At 40.0% G+C, this 19,345-nt stretch overlaps 1 protein-coding gene across 4 annotated transcripts in view; it reads right to left on the reverse strand.

Annotated features, from left to right (window-relative positions):
* DTNBP1 (dystrobrevin binding protein 1) overlaps positions 1-19,345 on the reverse strand; it is a 160,770-nt gene that overhangs the window by 53,788 nt on the left and 87,637 nt on the right. For all 4 annotated transcript variants that reach the window (XM_066377102.1, XM_066377101.1, XM_066377104.1 and 1 more), the window contains one exon: positions 18,627-18,649. In XM_066377102.1, coding sequence (XP_066233199.1) covers positions 18,627-18,649 — 23 coding nt within the window. The remainder of the gene's footprint in view (positions 1-18,626; positions 18,650-19,345) is intronic.

Raw genomic sequence — 19,345 nt, forward strand, 5'->3', positions numbered from 1 at the left:
TCTATCCAGTTTTTTTTGTACCCCTCCCCCTCACCCTCTCCCTCATTTCCTCCCCCCACCCCCCGTAACCACCACACCCCTGTCCATGTCTTAGTCTTGCTTTTATGTCCCACCAATGTATGGAATCCTGCAGTTCTTGTTTTTTTCTGATTCACTTATTTCACTCCGCATAATGTTATCAAGATTCCACCATTCTGCTGTAAGTGATCCGATGTCATCATTTCTTCTAGCTGAATAGTATACCATGGTATATATGTGCCCCATCTTCTTTATCCAGTCTTCTATTTTTTTTTTACAGTGATTAAAAGCCTTTAAGCAAACACTTAGCCAATATAGCAAGAATCCATAAAAGAGTAGTGTCCTTAACATGTTCACCAAGTCCAAGTTGGCCCCATCACCATGCCAAATCCCTAAAAAATGCAACCCAACCACAGTTTAGTCTGTTACGAGCTGTCACAGGGAGCAGGAGTCCAGGAAAAGTCCACATCCAGGAAAAGTCCACATGCATTGGAATTGTTCTCACCATTCTATACTTTGCAGCTCATGTCCAAGTCCCAATGACCGCTGCTTCTAGCTGGTAATGATTCAGGTAGACTGGAAAAGCCATTTGCAGTATGCGTGGATATGGAGCTTCTGTTCTCCTCTGCCTGGAGAGATGAGAGCAGGTTGCTTTTCCCTGGAGCTCTGCGACTGTGGCATGGTAAAGAGAACCTTGGGATACAGTAAGCTGGGTGGCAAAGGTAGCTTCATAATAGAAGTTGGCAGAAGGGGGAAAGAGAGCTCTAAATTAGGAGTAGGTCCCAGCCTGATATATGAGTGGGGCATTGAGGTAGGAGGGATAAAGGAAACACTATATATTAAGCAATGCAGCAGAAAATAGGACTATCAACACCCACAACAGAGATCTTTGAGGGAAGAATAAAAAACCTGACTATTCAGGCAAAACATAGTTAAGTGGCCCTTGTGCAAATGAGATCAGTTTACCTGCTTCTTGGAAGAAATACCCTAGGCTCGTCCACAGTGTCGTAGATGGGGCCGAGGGCCCTGGGCACCTTCAGCCTTCAGTGGCAAACCCCAGCTTTCTGGGCAAGGTTAGGTCATAGGTGGCTGGAGCAGGGCTGGAAGAGACTGAACCCTCCCTTAGAGGAGCGAGGGGGAAGCCTACCTTCTAGTGTCCCTGTTTCCTCACAGCAGAGGCATGTAAGTCTGGCAGGCTCAATGACCTTCCTTTCCACTATTGAAGCAGGACCCAGATGGCATCCTATGAGACCCCTTTGGGGCGATGGAGCCTTTAAGGGTGTATCCTAAAAGCTGGTAGTTCCCCTGATCTCTATTGGGCTTTTTCTGCCTCTAGGTATCTTAAAAGCCATGCTCAGAAGATCTCGCTGGGGGGTTTGAGGATCCCCATCCACCTATATAAATCTTTTCCATATATCTGGAGCTATTTGGAAAAAGACAAAACAGTGTTATTAGCTGGATCTAATAAAGAAGGTAGTAGTTTGCAGGCAAAAAAGATTTGGTGTCTCCTGTTCATCAGCATTCAAAAGAAATGTAAATTTTTTTTTTTAAGTAAAAAGCATGATATTGTAGACCCATAGGAATTCCAGGATATGACTACCCCCTTTTAAATTTTTTTTTTAATTGACCTTAAAATGTTTGCTGAGTACACTTTAATACCTTAACTTTAAAGATTGTAAGCATGACAAAATACAGTAAATACTTGTGCTCCATATGCAGGAGCATTTTCAGTTTAGCCAGTTTAGGAAATCCAATAATAGAATAATGCATACAGACAATGAGCTATAACATGCTTAGCAGCCTCTCCTGTTCTGACAGAGGTTACTATAGATGCGGAATATGTATCCACTGTAATGTGGACATACGACTGTTTGCCAAATGAAGGTATATGAGTAACATCGATCTGCCAAAGTTGTCCTGGTAGGGGTCCTTGAGGGTTAACTCCAAATGAAGGGGCAGTATAGGACCCCTTGGACAGGATTTCCCAATCTGCCGTGCTGCTTCCCGAGAAAGTTGAAACTGTTTACAACGGGCTGCAGCGTTCTGGTGATGAATAGTATGAGACTGACTTGCTCGGTCTGTCATGGTTGCTCCATATAATTTTCTTTTGGGTAGCTTGTTCAACAAGGGCATTCCTAGGCCCTGGCCAGTTGGCCGAGTGGTAGAGCCTTGGCCTGGTGTGCAGAGTTCCCGGGTTCGATTCCCAGTCAGAGCACACAGAAGAAGCGCCCATCTACTTCTCCACCCCTCCCCCTCTCCTTCCTCTCTGTCTCTCTCTTCCCCTCCTGCAGCCAAGGCTCCACCGGAGCAAAGCCACCTCGGGCACTAAGGATGGCCCCATGGCCTCTGCCTCAGTGGCTAGAATGGCTCTGGTTGCAACAGAGCAACACCCCAGATGGGCAGAGCATTCCTCCCTGGTAGGCATGCCAGGTGGATCCCGGTCAGGAGCATGTGGGAGTCTGTCTGACTGCCTCCCCATTTCCATCTTCAGAAAAATAAAAAAAATAATTAAAAGAAAAAATAAAACAACAAAAAAAAAAGAGAGAAAAAAAAGAAAAGAAAGAAAAAAAAGGGCATTTCCATGTGCTAAAGCTCCAGGGAGCATGGAGTGAGCTTGAGTATGTCCTATGAAACATGGAGCTCTATGTTGACATATAAGTCTTTGAAGAAGGAGGAACTGCTGAAATAGTTCATCAGCATTTGTCCCTAAGACAGCAGTCTTTATAGTGGAAACAACATAAGTAAATATTTGCTGTCTGACTATACATTAAAGGGGGAATATGGGAAATGCTGAAAAGCCATGATCTTTGTGCCCCTCCCCTCCCCCAACCCCCTCCCTCTCCTCCCCCCACCCTGTAACCCCAGCACTGTTGTCCATGTCTCTAAGTCTCATCTTTATGTCCCACCTATGTGTGGAATCATATAGTTCTTAGTTTTTTCTGATTTACTTCTTTCGCTCAGTATAATGTTATCAAGGCCCATCCATGTTGTTGTAAAAGATCCTATGTCATCATTTCTTTTTTTTTCGGTTTTTTTTTTTTTTTTTTTTTTTTAATGTGCCTTGACCGCGGGCCTTCAGCAGACCAAGTAACCCCTTGCCTTGCTTGAGCCAGTGATGTTGAACTCAACTAGATGAGCCCTCGCTCAAGCTGGCGCCCTCGGGGTCTCAAACCTGGGTCTTCCGCATCCCAGTCCAACGCTCTATCCACTGCGCCACCGCCTGGTCAGGCGTTATGGCTGACTAGTATTCCATAGTATATTTATACCAAAGCTTTTTAATCCACTCGTCCTCTGATGGACACTTGGGCTGTTTCCAGATCTTTGCTATTGTGAACAATGCTGCCATAAACATGGGGGTGCATTTCTTCTTTTCAAACAGTGCTATGGTGTTCTTGGGGTATATTCCTAACAGTGGTATAGCTGGGTCAAAAGGCAGTTCGATTTTTCATTTCTTGAGGAATCTCCATACTGTTTTCCACAGTGGCTGCACCAGTCTGCATTCCCACCAGCAGTGCAGGAGGGTTCCCTTTTCTCCACATCCTCGCCAGCACTTATTCTGTGTTGTTTTATTGATGAGCACACCATTCTGACTGGTGTGAGGTGATATCTCATTGTGGTTTTAATTTGCATTTCTCTAATCATTAGTGATGTTGAACATTTTTTCATATGCCTATTGGCCATCTGTGTGTCCTCTTTGGAGAAGTGTCTATTCATTTCTTTTGACCATTTTTGGATTGGATTGTTTGTCTTCCTGGTATTAAGTTTTACAAATTCTTTATAAATCTTTGTTATTAACCCCTTATCAGACACAATGTCAAATATATTCTCCCATTGTGTAGTTTGTCTTTTTATTCTGTTCTTATTGTCTTTAGCTGTGCAGAAGCTTTTTAGTTTGATAAAGTCCCATTTGTTTAGCCTCTCTTTTATTTCACTTGGTGTGGAGACAAATCAGCAAATATATTGCTCCGACAGATGTCACAGAGCTTAATGCCTATGTTTTCTTCTAAGACGCTTATGGTTTCACGGCTTACATTTAAGTCTTTTATCCATTTTGAGTTTATTTTTGTGAGTGGTGTAAGTTGGTGGTCTAGTTTCATTTATTTGCAGGTAGCTGTCCAATATATCCAACACCATTTGTTGAAGAGGCTGTCTTTACTCCATTGTATTTCCTTACCTCCTTTGTCAAATATCAGTTGTCCATAGAGCTGTGGGTTTATTTCTGGGTTCTCTGTTCTGTTCCATTGATCTATGTGCCTGTTCTTATGCCAGTACCATGCTGTTTTGAGTACAATGGCCTTATAATTTTTGGAATATGTGATCTATATCTTTGAAGTAAGTCATTGGTATTTTAATCGGTATTGCATTAAATTTATAAATTGCTTTGGGTTATATAGACATTTTAATGATGTTTATTCTTTCTAACCATGAGCACAGTATATGCCTCCACTTATTCGTATCTTCCCTGATTTTTTTTTAATCAATGTTTTATAATTTTCCGAGTAAAAGTCTTTAATCTTCTTGGTTAGATTTATTCCTAGGTACTTTATTTTTTTGGCTGCAATGGTAAAGGGGATTGATTCCTTGATTTCTCTTTCTGACAGTTCATTATTAGTGTATAAAAATGCCTCTGATTTCTGACTATTGATTTTATATCCTGCCACCTTGCCAAATTCATTTATCAGGTTTAGTAGTTTTTTGACTGATACTTTAGGGTTTTCTATATACAATATCATATCATCTGCAAATAATGATAGTTTTACTTCTTCTTTTCCAATTTGGATGCCTTTTATTTCTTTTTCTTGTCTGATTGCTGTGGCTAGGGCTTCCAGGACTATGTTGAATAAGAGTGGTGAAAGGGGGCACCCCTGCCTTGTTCCTGATCTTTTTTTTTTTTTTTTTTTTTTGTATTTTTCTGAAGCTGGAAACAGGGAGAGACAGACTCCCGCATGCGCCCGACCGGGATCCACTCAGCACGCCCACCAGGGGCAACGCTCTGCCCACCAGGGGGCGATGCTCTGCCCCTCTGGGGTGTCGCTCTGCCACTACCAGAGCCACTCTAGCGCCTGGGGCAGAGGCCAAGGAGCCATCCCCAGCACCCGGGCCATCTTTGCTCCAATGGAGCCTTGGCTGCGGTAGGGGAAGAGAGAGACAGAGAGGAAGAGGGGGGGCCTGATCTGTGGTGGCGCAGTGGATAAAGCGTCAACCTGGAAATTCTGAGGGCGCCGGTTCGAAACCCTGGGCTTGCCTGGTCAAGGCACATATGGGAGTTGATGCTTCCAGATCCTCCCCCACTTCTCTCTCTCTCTCTCTCTCTCTGTCTCTCCTCTCTCTCTCTAAATGAATAAATAAAAAAAAAATTAAAAAAAAAAGAAAAAAAAAGAGAGAGGAAGAGGGGGGGTGGAGAAGCAAATGGGTGCTTCTCCTATGTGCCCTGACCGGGAATCGAACCTGGGTCCCCTGTACGCCAGGCTGAAGCTCTACCGCTGAGCCAACCGGCCAGGGCGCCTTGTTCCTGATCTTAAGGGGATTGCTTTTAATTTTTGCCCATTGAGTATGATGTTGGCTGTGGGTTTGTCATAGATGGCCTTTATCATGTTGAGGTATGTTCCCTGTATTCCCACTTTGCTGAGAGTTTTGATCACGAATAGGTGCTGGATTTTATCAAATGCTTTTTCTGCATCTATTGAAATTATCATGTGGTTTTTCTCCTTTCTTTTGTTTATGTGATGAATCACATTGATTGATGTGCAAATACTGTACCAGCCTTGCCTCCTAAGAATAAATCCCACTTGATCATGGTGTATGATTTTTTTCATATATTGCTGGATCCAGTTTGCTAATATTTTGTTGAGGATTTTTGCATCTAAGTTCATTAGGTATATTGGCCTATAATTTTTTTTCTTTGTCTTCTCTTTGCCTGGTTTTTGAATCAGAATTATGCTTGCCTCATAAAAGGAGCTTGGAAGTCTTCCTTCCTCTTGAATTTTTTGAAATAGCTTGAGAAGGACAGGAGTTAGTTCTTCTTTGAATATTTGGTAGAATTCACTTGTGAAGCTATCAGGCCCTGGACTTTTCTTTTTGGGGAGTTTTTTGATAGCTGTTTCAATCTCATTTGTTGTAATTGGTCTGTTTAGGTTTTCTGATTCTTCCAGATTGATTTTTGGAAGATTATATGATTCAAGGAATTTGTCCATTTCATCTAGGTTGTCTAGTTTTTTGGCGTACAGTTCTTCATAGTATTTTCTTACAATATTTTGTATTTCTGTTGTGTCAGTTGTTATTTCTCCACACTCGTTTCTAATTTTATTTATTTGAGTCTTCTCTCTTTTTTTCTTGGTGAGTCTGATTAAAGGTTCATCGATCTTATTTACCTTTTCAAAGAACCAGCTCCTGGTTTCATTGATCCTCTGTATTGTTTCTTTAGCCTCTATGTCATTTATTTCTGCTCTGATCTTTATTATTTCCTTCCTTCTACTAGCTCTGGGTTTTACTTGCTGTTCTTTTTCTAGTTCTTTTAGATGCAGGGTTAAGCTGTTTATTTGAGCTTTTTCTAGCTTTTTGAGGTATGCCTGTAATGCTATAAACTTCCCTCTCAGGACTGCTTTTGCTGTGTCCCATAAATTTTGAGTTGATGCATGCTCATTATCGTTTGTTTCTACGAATTTTTTAATTTCTTCTTTGATCTCCATGTTAACCCATTCGTTATTTAATAACATGCTATTTAGTTTCCAAGTGTTTGAATGTTTTTCAATTTTTCTATTGTGGTTGATTTCTAATTTAATGCCATTGTGATCAGAGAAAGTGCTTGATATGATTTCAATCTTCTTAAATTTGTTAAGACCACTTTTGTGCCCTAACATGTGGTCTATTCTAGAGAATGTACCATGAGCGCTTGAAAAGAATGTGTATTCTGCTGCTGTTTTAGGGTGAAAGGTTCTGAAGATATCTATTAAATTGAGTTGATCTAATATGTCCTTTAAGTCTGCTGTTTCTTTGTTAATTTTCTTTCTTGAGGATCTATCTAAAGATGTTAATGGGGTATTGAAATCCCCTACTATTATAGTATTGCTGTTGATCTTGCCCTTTAAGTCCACCAAAGTCTGCTTTATATATGATATTTAGGTGCTTCTATATTAGGTGCGTAGATATTTATAACGGTTATATCTTACTTTTGGATTGCTATGTTTATCATTATGTAGTGACCTTCTTTATCTCTAACTATGGTCTTTGTTTTAAAGTCCATTTTGTCTGATATAAGTATTGCTACCCCAGCTTTTTTTTCATTTGCATTTGCGTGAAATATTTTTTTCCATCCTTTTATCTTCAGTCTGTGTGCATCTTTTGATTTAAGGTGTGTCTCTTGTAGACAGCATATGTATGGGTACTGTTTTCTTATCCATGCAGCTACCCTATGTCTCTTGATCAGATCATTTAATCCATTAACATTTAAGGTTATTACTGATATGTAATTGTTTATTGCCTTTTTTTTCTTTAAAACTGTATTCCTCTTTTGCTATATTCTTTTTTTTCCTTTGGTCTGTTTACAACAGGTCCCTTAGCATTTCTTGCAGCCTTTGTTTGGTTGCAGTGAATTCCTTGAGTTTTTTTTTTTTTTGTCTGGAAAGCTTTTTATTTCTCCTTCAATTTTAAATGATAGCCTTGCTGGATAAAGTAGTCTTGGTTGTAGGCTCTTGTTCTGCATTACTTTGAATATTTCTTGCCATTCCCTTCTGGCCTCAAGTGTTTCTGTTGAGAAGTCAGAAGTCATCCTTATGGGGGCTCCTTTGTAGGTGATAGTCTTTTTTTCTCTAGCAGCGTTTAATATTTTCTCTTTATCACTTAGCTTTGGTATTTTAATTATGATGTGTCTTGGTGTTAGTTTCTTTGGGTTTCTCCTGAATGGAGTTCTCTGTGCTTCCTGAACATGTGAGATGTTTTCCTGCCTTAATTGGGGGAAGTTTTCCACTATGATATGTTTGAGCAAAGTCTCTATCCCTTGTTCTTTCTCTTCTTCTTCAGGAACCCCTATGATGCGGATGTTATTTCTCTTCATGTTGTCACAGAGCTCTCTTAGAGTTTCCTCAGACTTTTTGAGTCTCTTTTCTTTTTTCTGATCTTCTTCCGTGCCTTTATTTATCGTGTCCTCTAACTCATGGATTCGACTCTCTGCTTCATCCATCCTGCTTTTAATTCCTTCCATTGTATTCTTTATTTCAGATATTGTATTTGTTGTTTCTGACTGATTCTTTTTTATTATTTCAATGTCCTTTTTTATATTTGTTATCTCTTTATTTAGGTTTTCGTAATGGCCATCTATGGTTGTTCTTATATCTTTGAGCATCCTAACAATCGTTATTTTAAACTCTGCATCTGGTAATTTGGTTATATCTGATTCATTTAGGTCCTTTTCTGGGGATTTCTCTTGGTTATATCTGATTCATTTAGGTCCTTTTCTGGGGATTTCTCTTGGTTTATTTGTGTTGTATTTTTCTGCCTCTGCATTTTCTCTTCACTGTAGTGGCTGTGATCACGCGCTCGGTTGCACAAGCGCTGGTAGCCTTGGCCTTTGCCCCGCCCCCGTGTGTGACGTTATGCTCGGTCCTGAGGGCACTGGCGAGTACCTTTGCTCAGCTGCGGGTCTCTGCCTGTTTCCGGGCTTTCACCCTGCCCTTGCAGGAGGAGCCCACTCAAGGAACGGCTGCTACCCTTGGCTCTACCGCCGGGCAGGACTGTGTGCCCAAGCTCAGCTCAGTAGCGGAACTCCGCCTCTTCTGGGCTTTTGGCTCCAATCCTGTGGGAGGAGCTGGCTACCAAGTCAGACCACAAGCCTGGGTTGCACGGGCGGGGCAAGGCTCTGCCACTGCGCCCTTTCTCAGGGGCTGGTCTCCACCCTATCCGGGGTTCCCGCCCTTCTCCCACAGGCTGGATTACAGGCTGCCGGCAGCTGAGCTTGACTGCTTTTGCACGCCCCCTTCTCTCCAGCCGGGCAAGATTGAGCTCACACCTGAGCCCAGTGGTGGCCAACTGGCTTCCGCCCCTGCCAGCGGAACCGCGCTTTTGTCTCCCGCTGCCGCCCGCCCTGTGGCGAGCCTTCAGCCGAGTGGGTGGGGGCGTTGCAGCTCGAACCCTAAGACTCACTACTGTAGACCCAAAAGCTCCCTCCTTCTATGTGACTCTGCTCTGAGTGCCGCGGGGGAGCTTGTTTGGTTGCTCTCCTGCTTCCCTTTGCTGGTGTTGCTGTTTCTGGGGGAAATATTCACTTCAGCTTTGGGGAGTGACTCGTCCCAGGGGTTAGGGTGGCTATCTCCCAAAATGTTTCTCCCTGTGCCTCCTAGATTACACTCTCTTCCTGTTACTCTGGTCCTCTCCTCTCTCCCCATCCCCAGGAGCCCCGGGTGAGTGGTTGTGAGAGAGATGTTCTGCGCGGACCCTTTAAGAAGGATCCTGGGTCTGAGAAATCAGACTCTTTCTCACAAACAGTATCCTGACTTGTTTCCAGCTAAATACTGTCCTTACGCCTCTTCTGGGCTCTGGGGCTGCAGGCTGGGGCTTTGTTCCTGGGGCTCAGGACACTTCCCCTCTCTGCTAAACTCACTTCCCGCCACGCGAGTCTCTCTCGGCTGCCGTTAGCTCCGGGGAGCTGGGCAGCCCTCTCCGCATTTCCACTTTTCCTACAGTCTCGGTGTGGCTTCTTCAGTGTTCCTTGGTTGAAGAGTCCTCTTAGTTTAGTCCAAAGTTGGTTTTTCCAGCTGATAGTTCTTAAAATTAGTTTGTAATCCACTCTGGTCCTGGGTGGTAGATGTTAGTACGTCCACCTACTCCAGCGCCACTTGCTTCTCCTCCAAACTGATTTTTAAAGAACAAAGTTGGAGGACTTAAACTTGCCAATTTTGAAATTTACTACAAAGCTATAGTAATCAAGGTATTGTGGAATTGGCAATAAGAAACAAAATCTAGAGTCCAGAAATAAACTCTTCTATTTATGGCCATTGGTTTTCTGCAAAGTTGCCAAAACAACTCAGTGGGGGAAAAGATAGTCTTTTCAAAAGATATTTCTGAACAATATAACTGCACAAACAACAGAAAAAGATTCACAAATAACAGAGAACAGACTAATGGTTGCCAGAAGGGAGGTATGGGGGGGGCTGGGTAGAAATGGTGAAGGGATTGAGAAATAATAGCCAGGGGATGTTAAGTACAGTATAGGGAACATAGTTAATAATACTGTAATAATGATATATGATGCCAGGTGGGTACTGGAAATATCAGGTAGAAGACTGTCTAGCCACTATGCTGTACACCTGAAACCAATATAAAATAATATTGAATGTACACTGTAATTGAAAAAAAATAATATACAACATACAAAATCTGTGGGACATATCAAGTATAGTGCTTAAATGGGAATTCTAAGAAAAAATAGTTCTGAGACAACTGAGTATCAGTATGTAAAAAAAAACTTAAAATTTATATCACATAACCTTAAAATGGATCATTAAAAAAAGGATCATGGCCTGACCAGGCAGTGTTGCAGTGGATAGAGCATTAGAATGGGATGCAGATGACCCAGGTTCAAAACCCCAAGGTTGCCGGCAGTGAAGGCTCATCTGGCTTGAGCATGGGCTCACTGGCTTGAGTGCAGGGACCACAGACATGACCCCATGGTTGCTGGCTTGAGCCCAGAGGTCGCTGGCTTGAAACCCAAGGTCCCTGGCTTGAGTCCAAGGTCACTGGCTTGAGCAAGGTGTTACTTGCTTTGCTGTAGTCTCCCAGTCAAGGGACATATGAGAAAGCAATCAATGAACAACCAAGGTGCCACAACGAAGAATGGATGCTTCTCATTTCTCTCGCTTCCTGTCTGTCCCTCTGTCCCCATCTCTGTCTCTCTGTCACGAAAAAAAAAAAAAAAAAAAAAAAAGAAAGAATCATAGCCCTGAAGGTTGGCTCAGTGAAAAGAGTGTCGGTCACAGATATCTGGGTTTGATTCCTGGTAAGGGCACACAGAAGAAGTGACCATCTGCTTATCTCACCCTCCCTCTCCCTGCACCTCCTGCAGCCACTGGCTCAACTGGTTTGAGCATCAGCCCAAGTGCTAAGGATAGCTCAATTGGTCTAAGCGTCAGCCTACGGCACTGAGGAAAGCTCGGTCGATTTGAGCATCAGCCCCAGGCAGGGGTTGCAAGGTGGATCCTGGTCAGGGCGTATGCAGGAGTCTGTCTCTCTATCTCCCCTCCTCTCACTTAGAAAAAGGCAGGGGGAAATCACATACCTAGATGTAAGAGTTAACAATAACAAATGTTGGCAAGGATGAGGAGAAACTGCAACCTATATACATTGCTGGCGGAAAAAGCAAGATGGCATAGCCATTTTGGAAAACAGTTTAGCAGTTTCTTAGAAAGTTAAACATAAACTTATTATATAATCCAGAAATCCTAGTTTAGCTATATACCCAAGAGAAATGGAAACATATATCCACAAAAAGCGTTGCCTGTGAAAGTTTATAGCAGCATTATTCACAATAGACAAAAACTGGAAGCAATTCAAAATGTTCATCACCTGGTGAACAGATAAACAAAATGTAGTATACTCACATGATGGAGTATTAATTCAGGAACAAAAAAGAACAATCTATTATTATACACCACAACAGAAGTAAACCTCAAAAATTTAATACTAAGCAAAAGAAGCCAGATGCAAAAAGACTACATATTGCACAACAACGTTTATAAAGAATGTCTAGAAAAGGCAAATGTATAAAGACAGAAACTGATTATTGACTGCCTGGAGCGGAGGATGCAAGTGGGTACTGAATGCATATAGGCAGAAAGGAGTTGCCATGGGTGATGGACTGTGGTGATAAGGACTCTATAAATGTACTAAAAATCATTGAATTGTACACTTAAAAATGAATGAATCTTTCAATAAAACTGTTTTTTAAAAAGTATTTTTATTAGCCCTGGCCAATTGGCTCAGTGGTAGAGCATCAGCCCGGCGTGTGGAAGTCCCAGGTTTGATTCCCAGCCAGAGCACACAGGAGAAGTGCCCATCTACTTCTCCACTCTTCTCCCTCTCCTTCCTCTCTGTCTCTCTCTTCCCCTCTCACAGCCAAGGCTCCATTGGAGCAAAGTTGGCTCAGGTGCCGAGGATGGCTCCATGGCCTCCTCCTCAGGTGCTAGAATGGCTCCCGCCACAATGGAGCAATGGCCCAGATAGGCAGAGCATTGCCCCCTGGTGGGCATGTTGGGTGGATCCTGGTCGGGCACATGCGGGGAGTTTGTCTCTCTGCCTCCCCTCTTCTCACTTCAGAAAAATACAAAAAAAAAAAAAAAAAAGCACTTTTTAGTCTAGCAAATACCAAGGAGTTGTGCAATTCTTTGGAGTTATTAGTTATTGTGAACTTGCCTGCAGTCACGAATAAACTGACACTTGTACCTCCTCCCCAAAACCCAGCAGAATTTGCTACCATTCTCTCCCAGACCTTCTCGTTTACCTGAAGTTCATAGTGAATGAAAAAACTACCCTAGCCAGGATTCTAGGAGTCATTCTAGCTCTTCACAACAGTCATTAAAAACAGAAATTCTTTTTATTCTACCTACTTAGTTTCTTGAATCTGTGTCTTTCTCTCTATTCTAACATTGCCTTAATTCAAATCTTTTTAATAGTTTCCCAACTAATCTCTCTTACTCTAGACATGTTCTTTCTTCTATATGATCCCAGAAAACTTATCCTAAATTGCAAATGTAATACTGCCATGCTAATTAAAACCCTTTGGGCTCTCTCATTCCTCCCTTGTCTCTACGGACAACAGTAACTGGTAAATTCTTTTGACCACACACCCCTGCCACGAGCAAAACCTTTTAACATGCACCCTAAATGTGTATATGTATATACCTTATATATACATGAATTCCTATACTAGTTTCTTACATAATATATACAAAAACTGAAATTTAAAAAGGATGACATTAAAAAAAACAAACACAAGTTCCAGTTTTCCTCTGTACTCCTACTGTCTTGCATACTCATATCCCTGATTGGAGACTACTGGCCCAAGGGAAAAAGTCTAAACTCCTCTGCATGACATAGAAGGCTGAGTATCATGTGTTCCCCACCTACATCTTAACTTCATCCCTCACTACTTCACCCCACACACCATATGCTTTAGCCTTAACAAATTATTTGTAGATCCCTCATTGAACAAGAAGTTAAAATTGAACTTGTACTCTTGAAATAAAATATCTCTGCACCTTTGCAATTGTTCTTTCCTTTTTCTGGAGTGTCCTTATCACCCTTTCCAGCCTGGTGAGCAGATTCAGCTCAAGTGCCATTGCCTTTCTCTTAAAAGTCGACTCTTCCTGCCTTTGTGTGCTTATTTCTATTATAATATCTTTACATTGTATTAAAATCATACATTTGCCTTACTCTCCTTATATAAGCTTTGCCATAGTGCTTTAGATCCCTGAAGACAGAGGACAGTAATACTAGTCCACCTGAGTCTACACCACTTAAATACTGCCTCACATGTTAAGCTAACTCATACTAAGGGCTGCCAAGCCAGCAGTATGTATAATCCATATCGAAGAGTGATCCTCACAAGTGAGACCCCTAATAGTCTCAGAATGCTCTGATTCAGATGACTTCTTCAATTTTATGATGTCTGTGTTTACTTAAGTTTAGTCATCATCCTCACTGGGAACTGCTCCATCTCTAAGATCACAAACTGAAGTTCCTTTTTTTGACCACCAGACCCACCTCAACTACTGAAGTGTCACATTTCTGGTATGCACCATCCCCAGTCCCTCATATCTTGTTTATTTTACTGGTCTGGTCAGGTCTCTCTTTTCCAGTCTCAAGTCCGTGGTCAGTCATTTAATCCTGCTCTCATCAGCATCCAAGCTGGCCGTGCTCTGCTAACCCATCATCTATGCTCTTCCCATTCCCAATTTTGTGTTAACCAAAGAATATTTGTTGTGGGTTTTATTTCTACCTTTGAGCCAAGATCTGCAAATTCAGATGATCTTTCCTTACATGGATTCTCAAAAAATTATTTCCTCCCTGTGTCAACATTTCCCCATATTATCATCCATCCTTTCTCTCTCTGAGGCCTCAAGGCAAGAGATGTCCCTGTGTGTCATTGCTTTTTGTCCTCTCTGCAATCTTAATTAACTCCTTAACATTCTTATTTTACCTTTCCCTCATCCCGACCCTAATTCTGTCTCATTACCCTTTCATTTCTTTCTTTTCACTCATAAAAGACTAGTTCATGTTACCTTTATTTTCTAACTTCTCATATACTTCTGATATTCAATCTGGGTTTTCCCTTTACAAATAGCTCTTTCCAGTCATCAATTACCTATTCATTGCCAAATCCAATGTTGGCGCCCCACTCTCCTCTACTTCTTTGTATCATTTATATTATTAGTAACCACTTCTCCTTTAACCATTTTCCTCTCTGGCCTTCCCTGTCACTAACCTGCCTTGCTCTTTTTCCTGTTTCTCTGACTGCTCTGGCCCTGTCTCCTTCACTGGCACTGCTTTCCAGAGCTGGACCTTCAGTGTGATCACAACATACCAGGTTGGCCTTGGCTGCCCTTTCCTGCACTCTCCCATGATGGCCCACTCACGGTGACAGTAGTAACTCATAAATCCTAGCATGTTTTCTCACTGGCAAGCCACATTTTTATATTAAGGAGGAGATTACAATGGACATTCTCTTATATGAGACCATGGATCCCATGTTGCTCATTTAATTTTTAAAAAAGCAGTTAATATAGAAGTAAATTAAAATCACTATAATTTAAAATATAACCACACTTTTTAGTCATGAACACTTTGAGTAGGTCCACTGACTTGGAAATTCTTGCATAAGCCGCTCAAACTGCAGCGGATAAAATTTCCAGTCTATTTTTCAAAGAAGAGCAGGAATTTAAGATGTGAAACAATCTGTGCGCTAACTCAGGATTTTTAAATTTCTCTAATTCTTAATTTTACCTATTACATCAATTTTTAATGCTACTTACTTTTATTAAGCCTTCCAAAGCAGTCAACTTCGTTTTATTAGTTCACCTTAACACTGAGGTTACACCATTTTATCTGATCCTTCATTAAACTACTTATCACAATAATAAGTATAAATGAGTTGGGGAGCAAACACAACTAACTCTGCGTAAGCCTTCAATGCAACTGGTGGGAACAAAATATTTAGATGTACAGATGAGTAGCCTATCAGTCACAAGCATTTAGCATGCTATGGCTGTCAGAATTATAGAGAAAATGGAGAATGATGATTAATTTTGGTAGGGCATTTAAGTAAACATTAAAAAGCAAGTCTGCATATTAAAACCAAAGTCAGGAATCTTACGGAGGTAAGAAAAATATCCAATCTGAGATCACCTTACCTCTACCTCTTTTTAGTGGCACAGTATTTCTAGATATATTTAAAATCTTAACAGTGATTTTAAAATTTATACATGCACAATCTATTTTACAAATGTAAGTTGAAAAATGACAGAAAATCCATAAATCTGTTATAAAATCCATAAATCCAATGTCTGTTACATGTCTATTCATGGCCAATTTCCCATGTCTTTAAGGAGTGTGAAGAACTTACAGGCATACTTCAGAGATACTGCAGGCTCAGATGCAGACCACTGCGATCAAGTGAATACTGTATAGCAATAAAGCAAGTAACACAAATTTTTTGGTTTCCCAGTGCTTATAAAGTTGTGTTCAAGATAGTATAGTCTATTAAGTATGCAATAGCATTATGTCTAAGAAAGAAATGTATACATCTTATTTAAAAAACATTTTATTGCCTGATCAGGCGGTGGCGCAGTAGATAGAGTGTCAGACTGGGAAACAGAGGACCCAGGTTCGAGACCCTGCGGTCGCCAGCTTGAGTGCAGGCTCATCTGGTTTGAGCCAAAGCTCACCAGCTTAGATCCAAGGTCACTGGCTCGAGCAAGGGGTTACTCAGTCTGCTGAAGGCCCTCAGTCAAGGCACATATGAGAAAGCAATCAATGAACAACTAAGGTGTCACAACGAAAAACTGATGATTGATGCTTCTCATCTCTCCGTTTCTGTCTGTCTGTCCCTATCTTCCCTCTCTCTGACTCTCTATGTCCCTGTAAAAAAAATAAACAAACCCACAAATAAAACATTTTATTTCTAAAAAAATAACCATCATTCAAGCCTTCATCAAGTTGCAATCATTTTGTTGACGGAGGGTCTCACTTCAATATTGATCACTGCTGACTGATCACAAATCATAACAAATATAATAATAATGACAAAGCCTGAAATATTGTGAGAATTACTAAAACATGACAGAGAGACATGAAGGAGGCAAAGTTGAAAAATGGTATCAACAGACTTGTTCAACATGGGGTTGCCACAGCCTTCACTATGTAGGAAATGCAGTGTCTCTCAGTGCGATGCCATGGAGCGCAGTGAACCAGGGGTGCCTGCGGTTATGCTACAAGCATTTACAATAATGGAATTCTTTCCCTACTGAAAATAAACAATCAAAGCTTTTAAGGTCCTATCCTCCTTTTTCTATTGTCTATTATTCAAGTGACTCACCACTAAAAATTATAAAGGAATGCAATATTTGAGGAACACAGAAAACCTTTCTGCTGCAGGTATTAGCCAATCAACCGAACACCAGCTGGTTTCAGTAATTCTGCTACATGTGGAACAAGCGAAAGGTGAACTTAACTCATTCTCTTTCAGTGGTAAGTACAAAGGAGAATCCAGACCACCGTGGATGATACTGACCTTATTAACAGTGAGGGTTACTAATTGTGTTTTTGTACCTAAAAGTTAGTTTTTTACCAACCTAAAAGAAGCTTCCAAATACAACTATAAATTGAATAAAACAATTGGAGGAAGCAATACCTTTTTGTTTTCCTGCAACTTACTATAAAGGAAAAACAAAGGCAAAGGCAATGATGTTTAAAAATAAATTATCACAATTTGTTTGAATGAATTTTTACTTTTTTTCTCAATAATATCTTGGAAGAGCAGTTATATTTCTTCTTTTATTATATGCTATTTATGTTTTTACAATATTAGCAAAATACTCAAGAGAAAAGAATTTTTAATCAATATTGATACTAAAAAACTTGATATGATACAATGATCAATTTATGATTTGTTCAACTTGAGAACTTTAATTGGCCTGTATATACTGTTAAATGTGCATAATTAGGGATGTATGTATAAACAAGGTATATCAGCATAAACTGAATTATTCTGTTGGAAAATATGTAACACTACCTAACCTTTTGTAAACTCCTGGTCTTTTTTTCCTGAATACTGTCATACTTTAAAAAAAAAAAAAAAGAATGCCTCAGTACTAAGATGAAAGTTGACACTTTTGCATAATCAGTACCCCTGCTTGTCTTTTAATATTAACTTGATTTTTTTTCTTCATCTAATGTTATATAAGATGCTAGTTGACTAAAAGAAAGAATAAGAAGAAAAAGACCATTTTATGAGGATTTCAAATCTTATTTCAACCACTGATAAAAAATAATGTACATGAGTCATATCACAAATTGATTAAGAACAATGATAGCCATAATAATATATTACATCACATGATCTTTTAACATTCCTTCAACAAACTGGCCATGAACTGAATCATGTATTGTAAATGTAGTCAGTTAAATAAAAATCTAGCCAAGCAAGTCTGTTCGAGTACAGTCATAGCAGAAATAAGTCTTCATACCTTTTATCTTGAGGGCTTGCCACTTCTTCTCAAATAGCCAAGCAAAGCACACATAAACAATTCAACTATAAATGAAACACTGGAAAATCTTTAATCATCAGTAAGTCTCAAGGTCAATACTAGTTTATAAGTGAAATATAATTAAAATGAGTCTCTCTGGGAAAAGTGATTTCACTACTTAACTGCTAATGAGTAACTGAAAAACAATGAATTGGAAGGGCTTTGAGCTGCTCGGAAAGTGTATGGTTTTCCCTGTTTTTCACCAGTATTTCTCCACAACTAATAAGGGTCAACCTGACCAAGAATTCTTCAGTGCTCTACCTTCAGAAGTTCCCTAGAATTAAAAAGCAATTCATATTCTGAGATATGAAAAGTTCATCAGAGCTTTTAATAATACAGATGTAAAAAACAGCCTGAAAAATGTAAGAGACTTAGCCTAAGTTTCAGACGGTGGCAGCACTGTCTTGAACACCTCTTAGCAAGTTCAAGTCCTGTGGGGTCAGCGGCAGGGGCACAGCTCTATCTTTATCACCATACCCCACCCCTGTGGTCCAGAGCCTGCACAACAGAAACCAGAACCTTCTTAGATTACAATTTTCAACAACCTCAAAGCTAGCACTGTGCCATCCTAACATATTACTTACAATGGTCATTAGCAGAAACTTTCATTTGGTACATGTGTTAGAGCTAAAAGAGAATATCAAAACCACCTGTGCTTAAACAAAACTGACAGAGCAGTATTAAGCAAACTTTTTTTTTGATGTAAACCAATTTAAAAAAAGAAAGGAATGAGTTCTTTCATCACCATTAAGAAAGAACATCTGACATCAATTAACTCTCATCTACTTTAAAGTGAAGAATTAAACACAAAATTACCTTTGAAGGTTTCAAGTTCTTTCCTGTAGAAAAAAAAAGGAAAATGTAAATTTAAAATCTACTCCCAATGGATTATAATAAAAATGTATGTAGTTTACATGCCTAGAGTGATATCTCTGGATGCTCATATATCCATGCTTTACTCTAACTACAATACAAATAGCCTAAAGCTACTATTTTTAATTTTTCTATTACCCTATTAATGGCTAAAAAAGTTCTACCAAAATTTAAACTATTAAAATAATGAAACACTCATGAGAAAACAAAGAGCATTTTAATGTCAACTATGAACCATCTTGTATGTATAATAATCAGTATAATCAGTTTATAAAAGCACTTAAATTTTCTCTCCACTAACAATTTTAAATAATAGTTTTAAAATCTTCAATTAAAAATTATCCAGAATAAAAAAAAATTATACAGAATAGAGCCAGTTATTTCTCCTTTTAAATAAATGGGGAAGAAGCACATATCGAAAAACTGAGGTCCGCATCTCATCCTGATTCAAAGGGCTGTGCCCCCAGGAAGTCCTGTGGTTGGCAATTTTGTCAGTCAATTAAGGAGTCTGAAATGCAAGGTTTCCCAGGAAAATGTAAAACAAGAAAGAACAGATGAGCAAACAGAAAACAGTATTTCTGACAAAGTTGAAGCAAATCATTTTCAGGTTTTCCTTCATATTGTTTTAATTATATTTTTCTTATTAGTACTAATAAAAAGTA

Source organism: Saccopteryx leptura, chromosome 3 (assembly GCF_036850995.1).
Source record: "Saccopteryx leptura isolate mSacLep1 chromosome 3, mSacLep1_pri_phased_curated, whole genome shotgun sequence".
In the NCBI taxonomy this organism is placed as follows: Eukaryota; Metazoa; Chordata; class Mammalia; order Chiroptera; family Emballonuridae; genus Saccopteryx; species Saccopteryx leptura.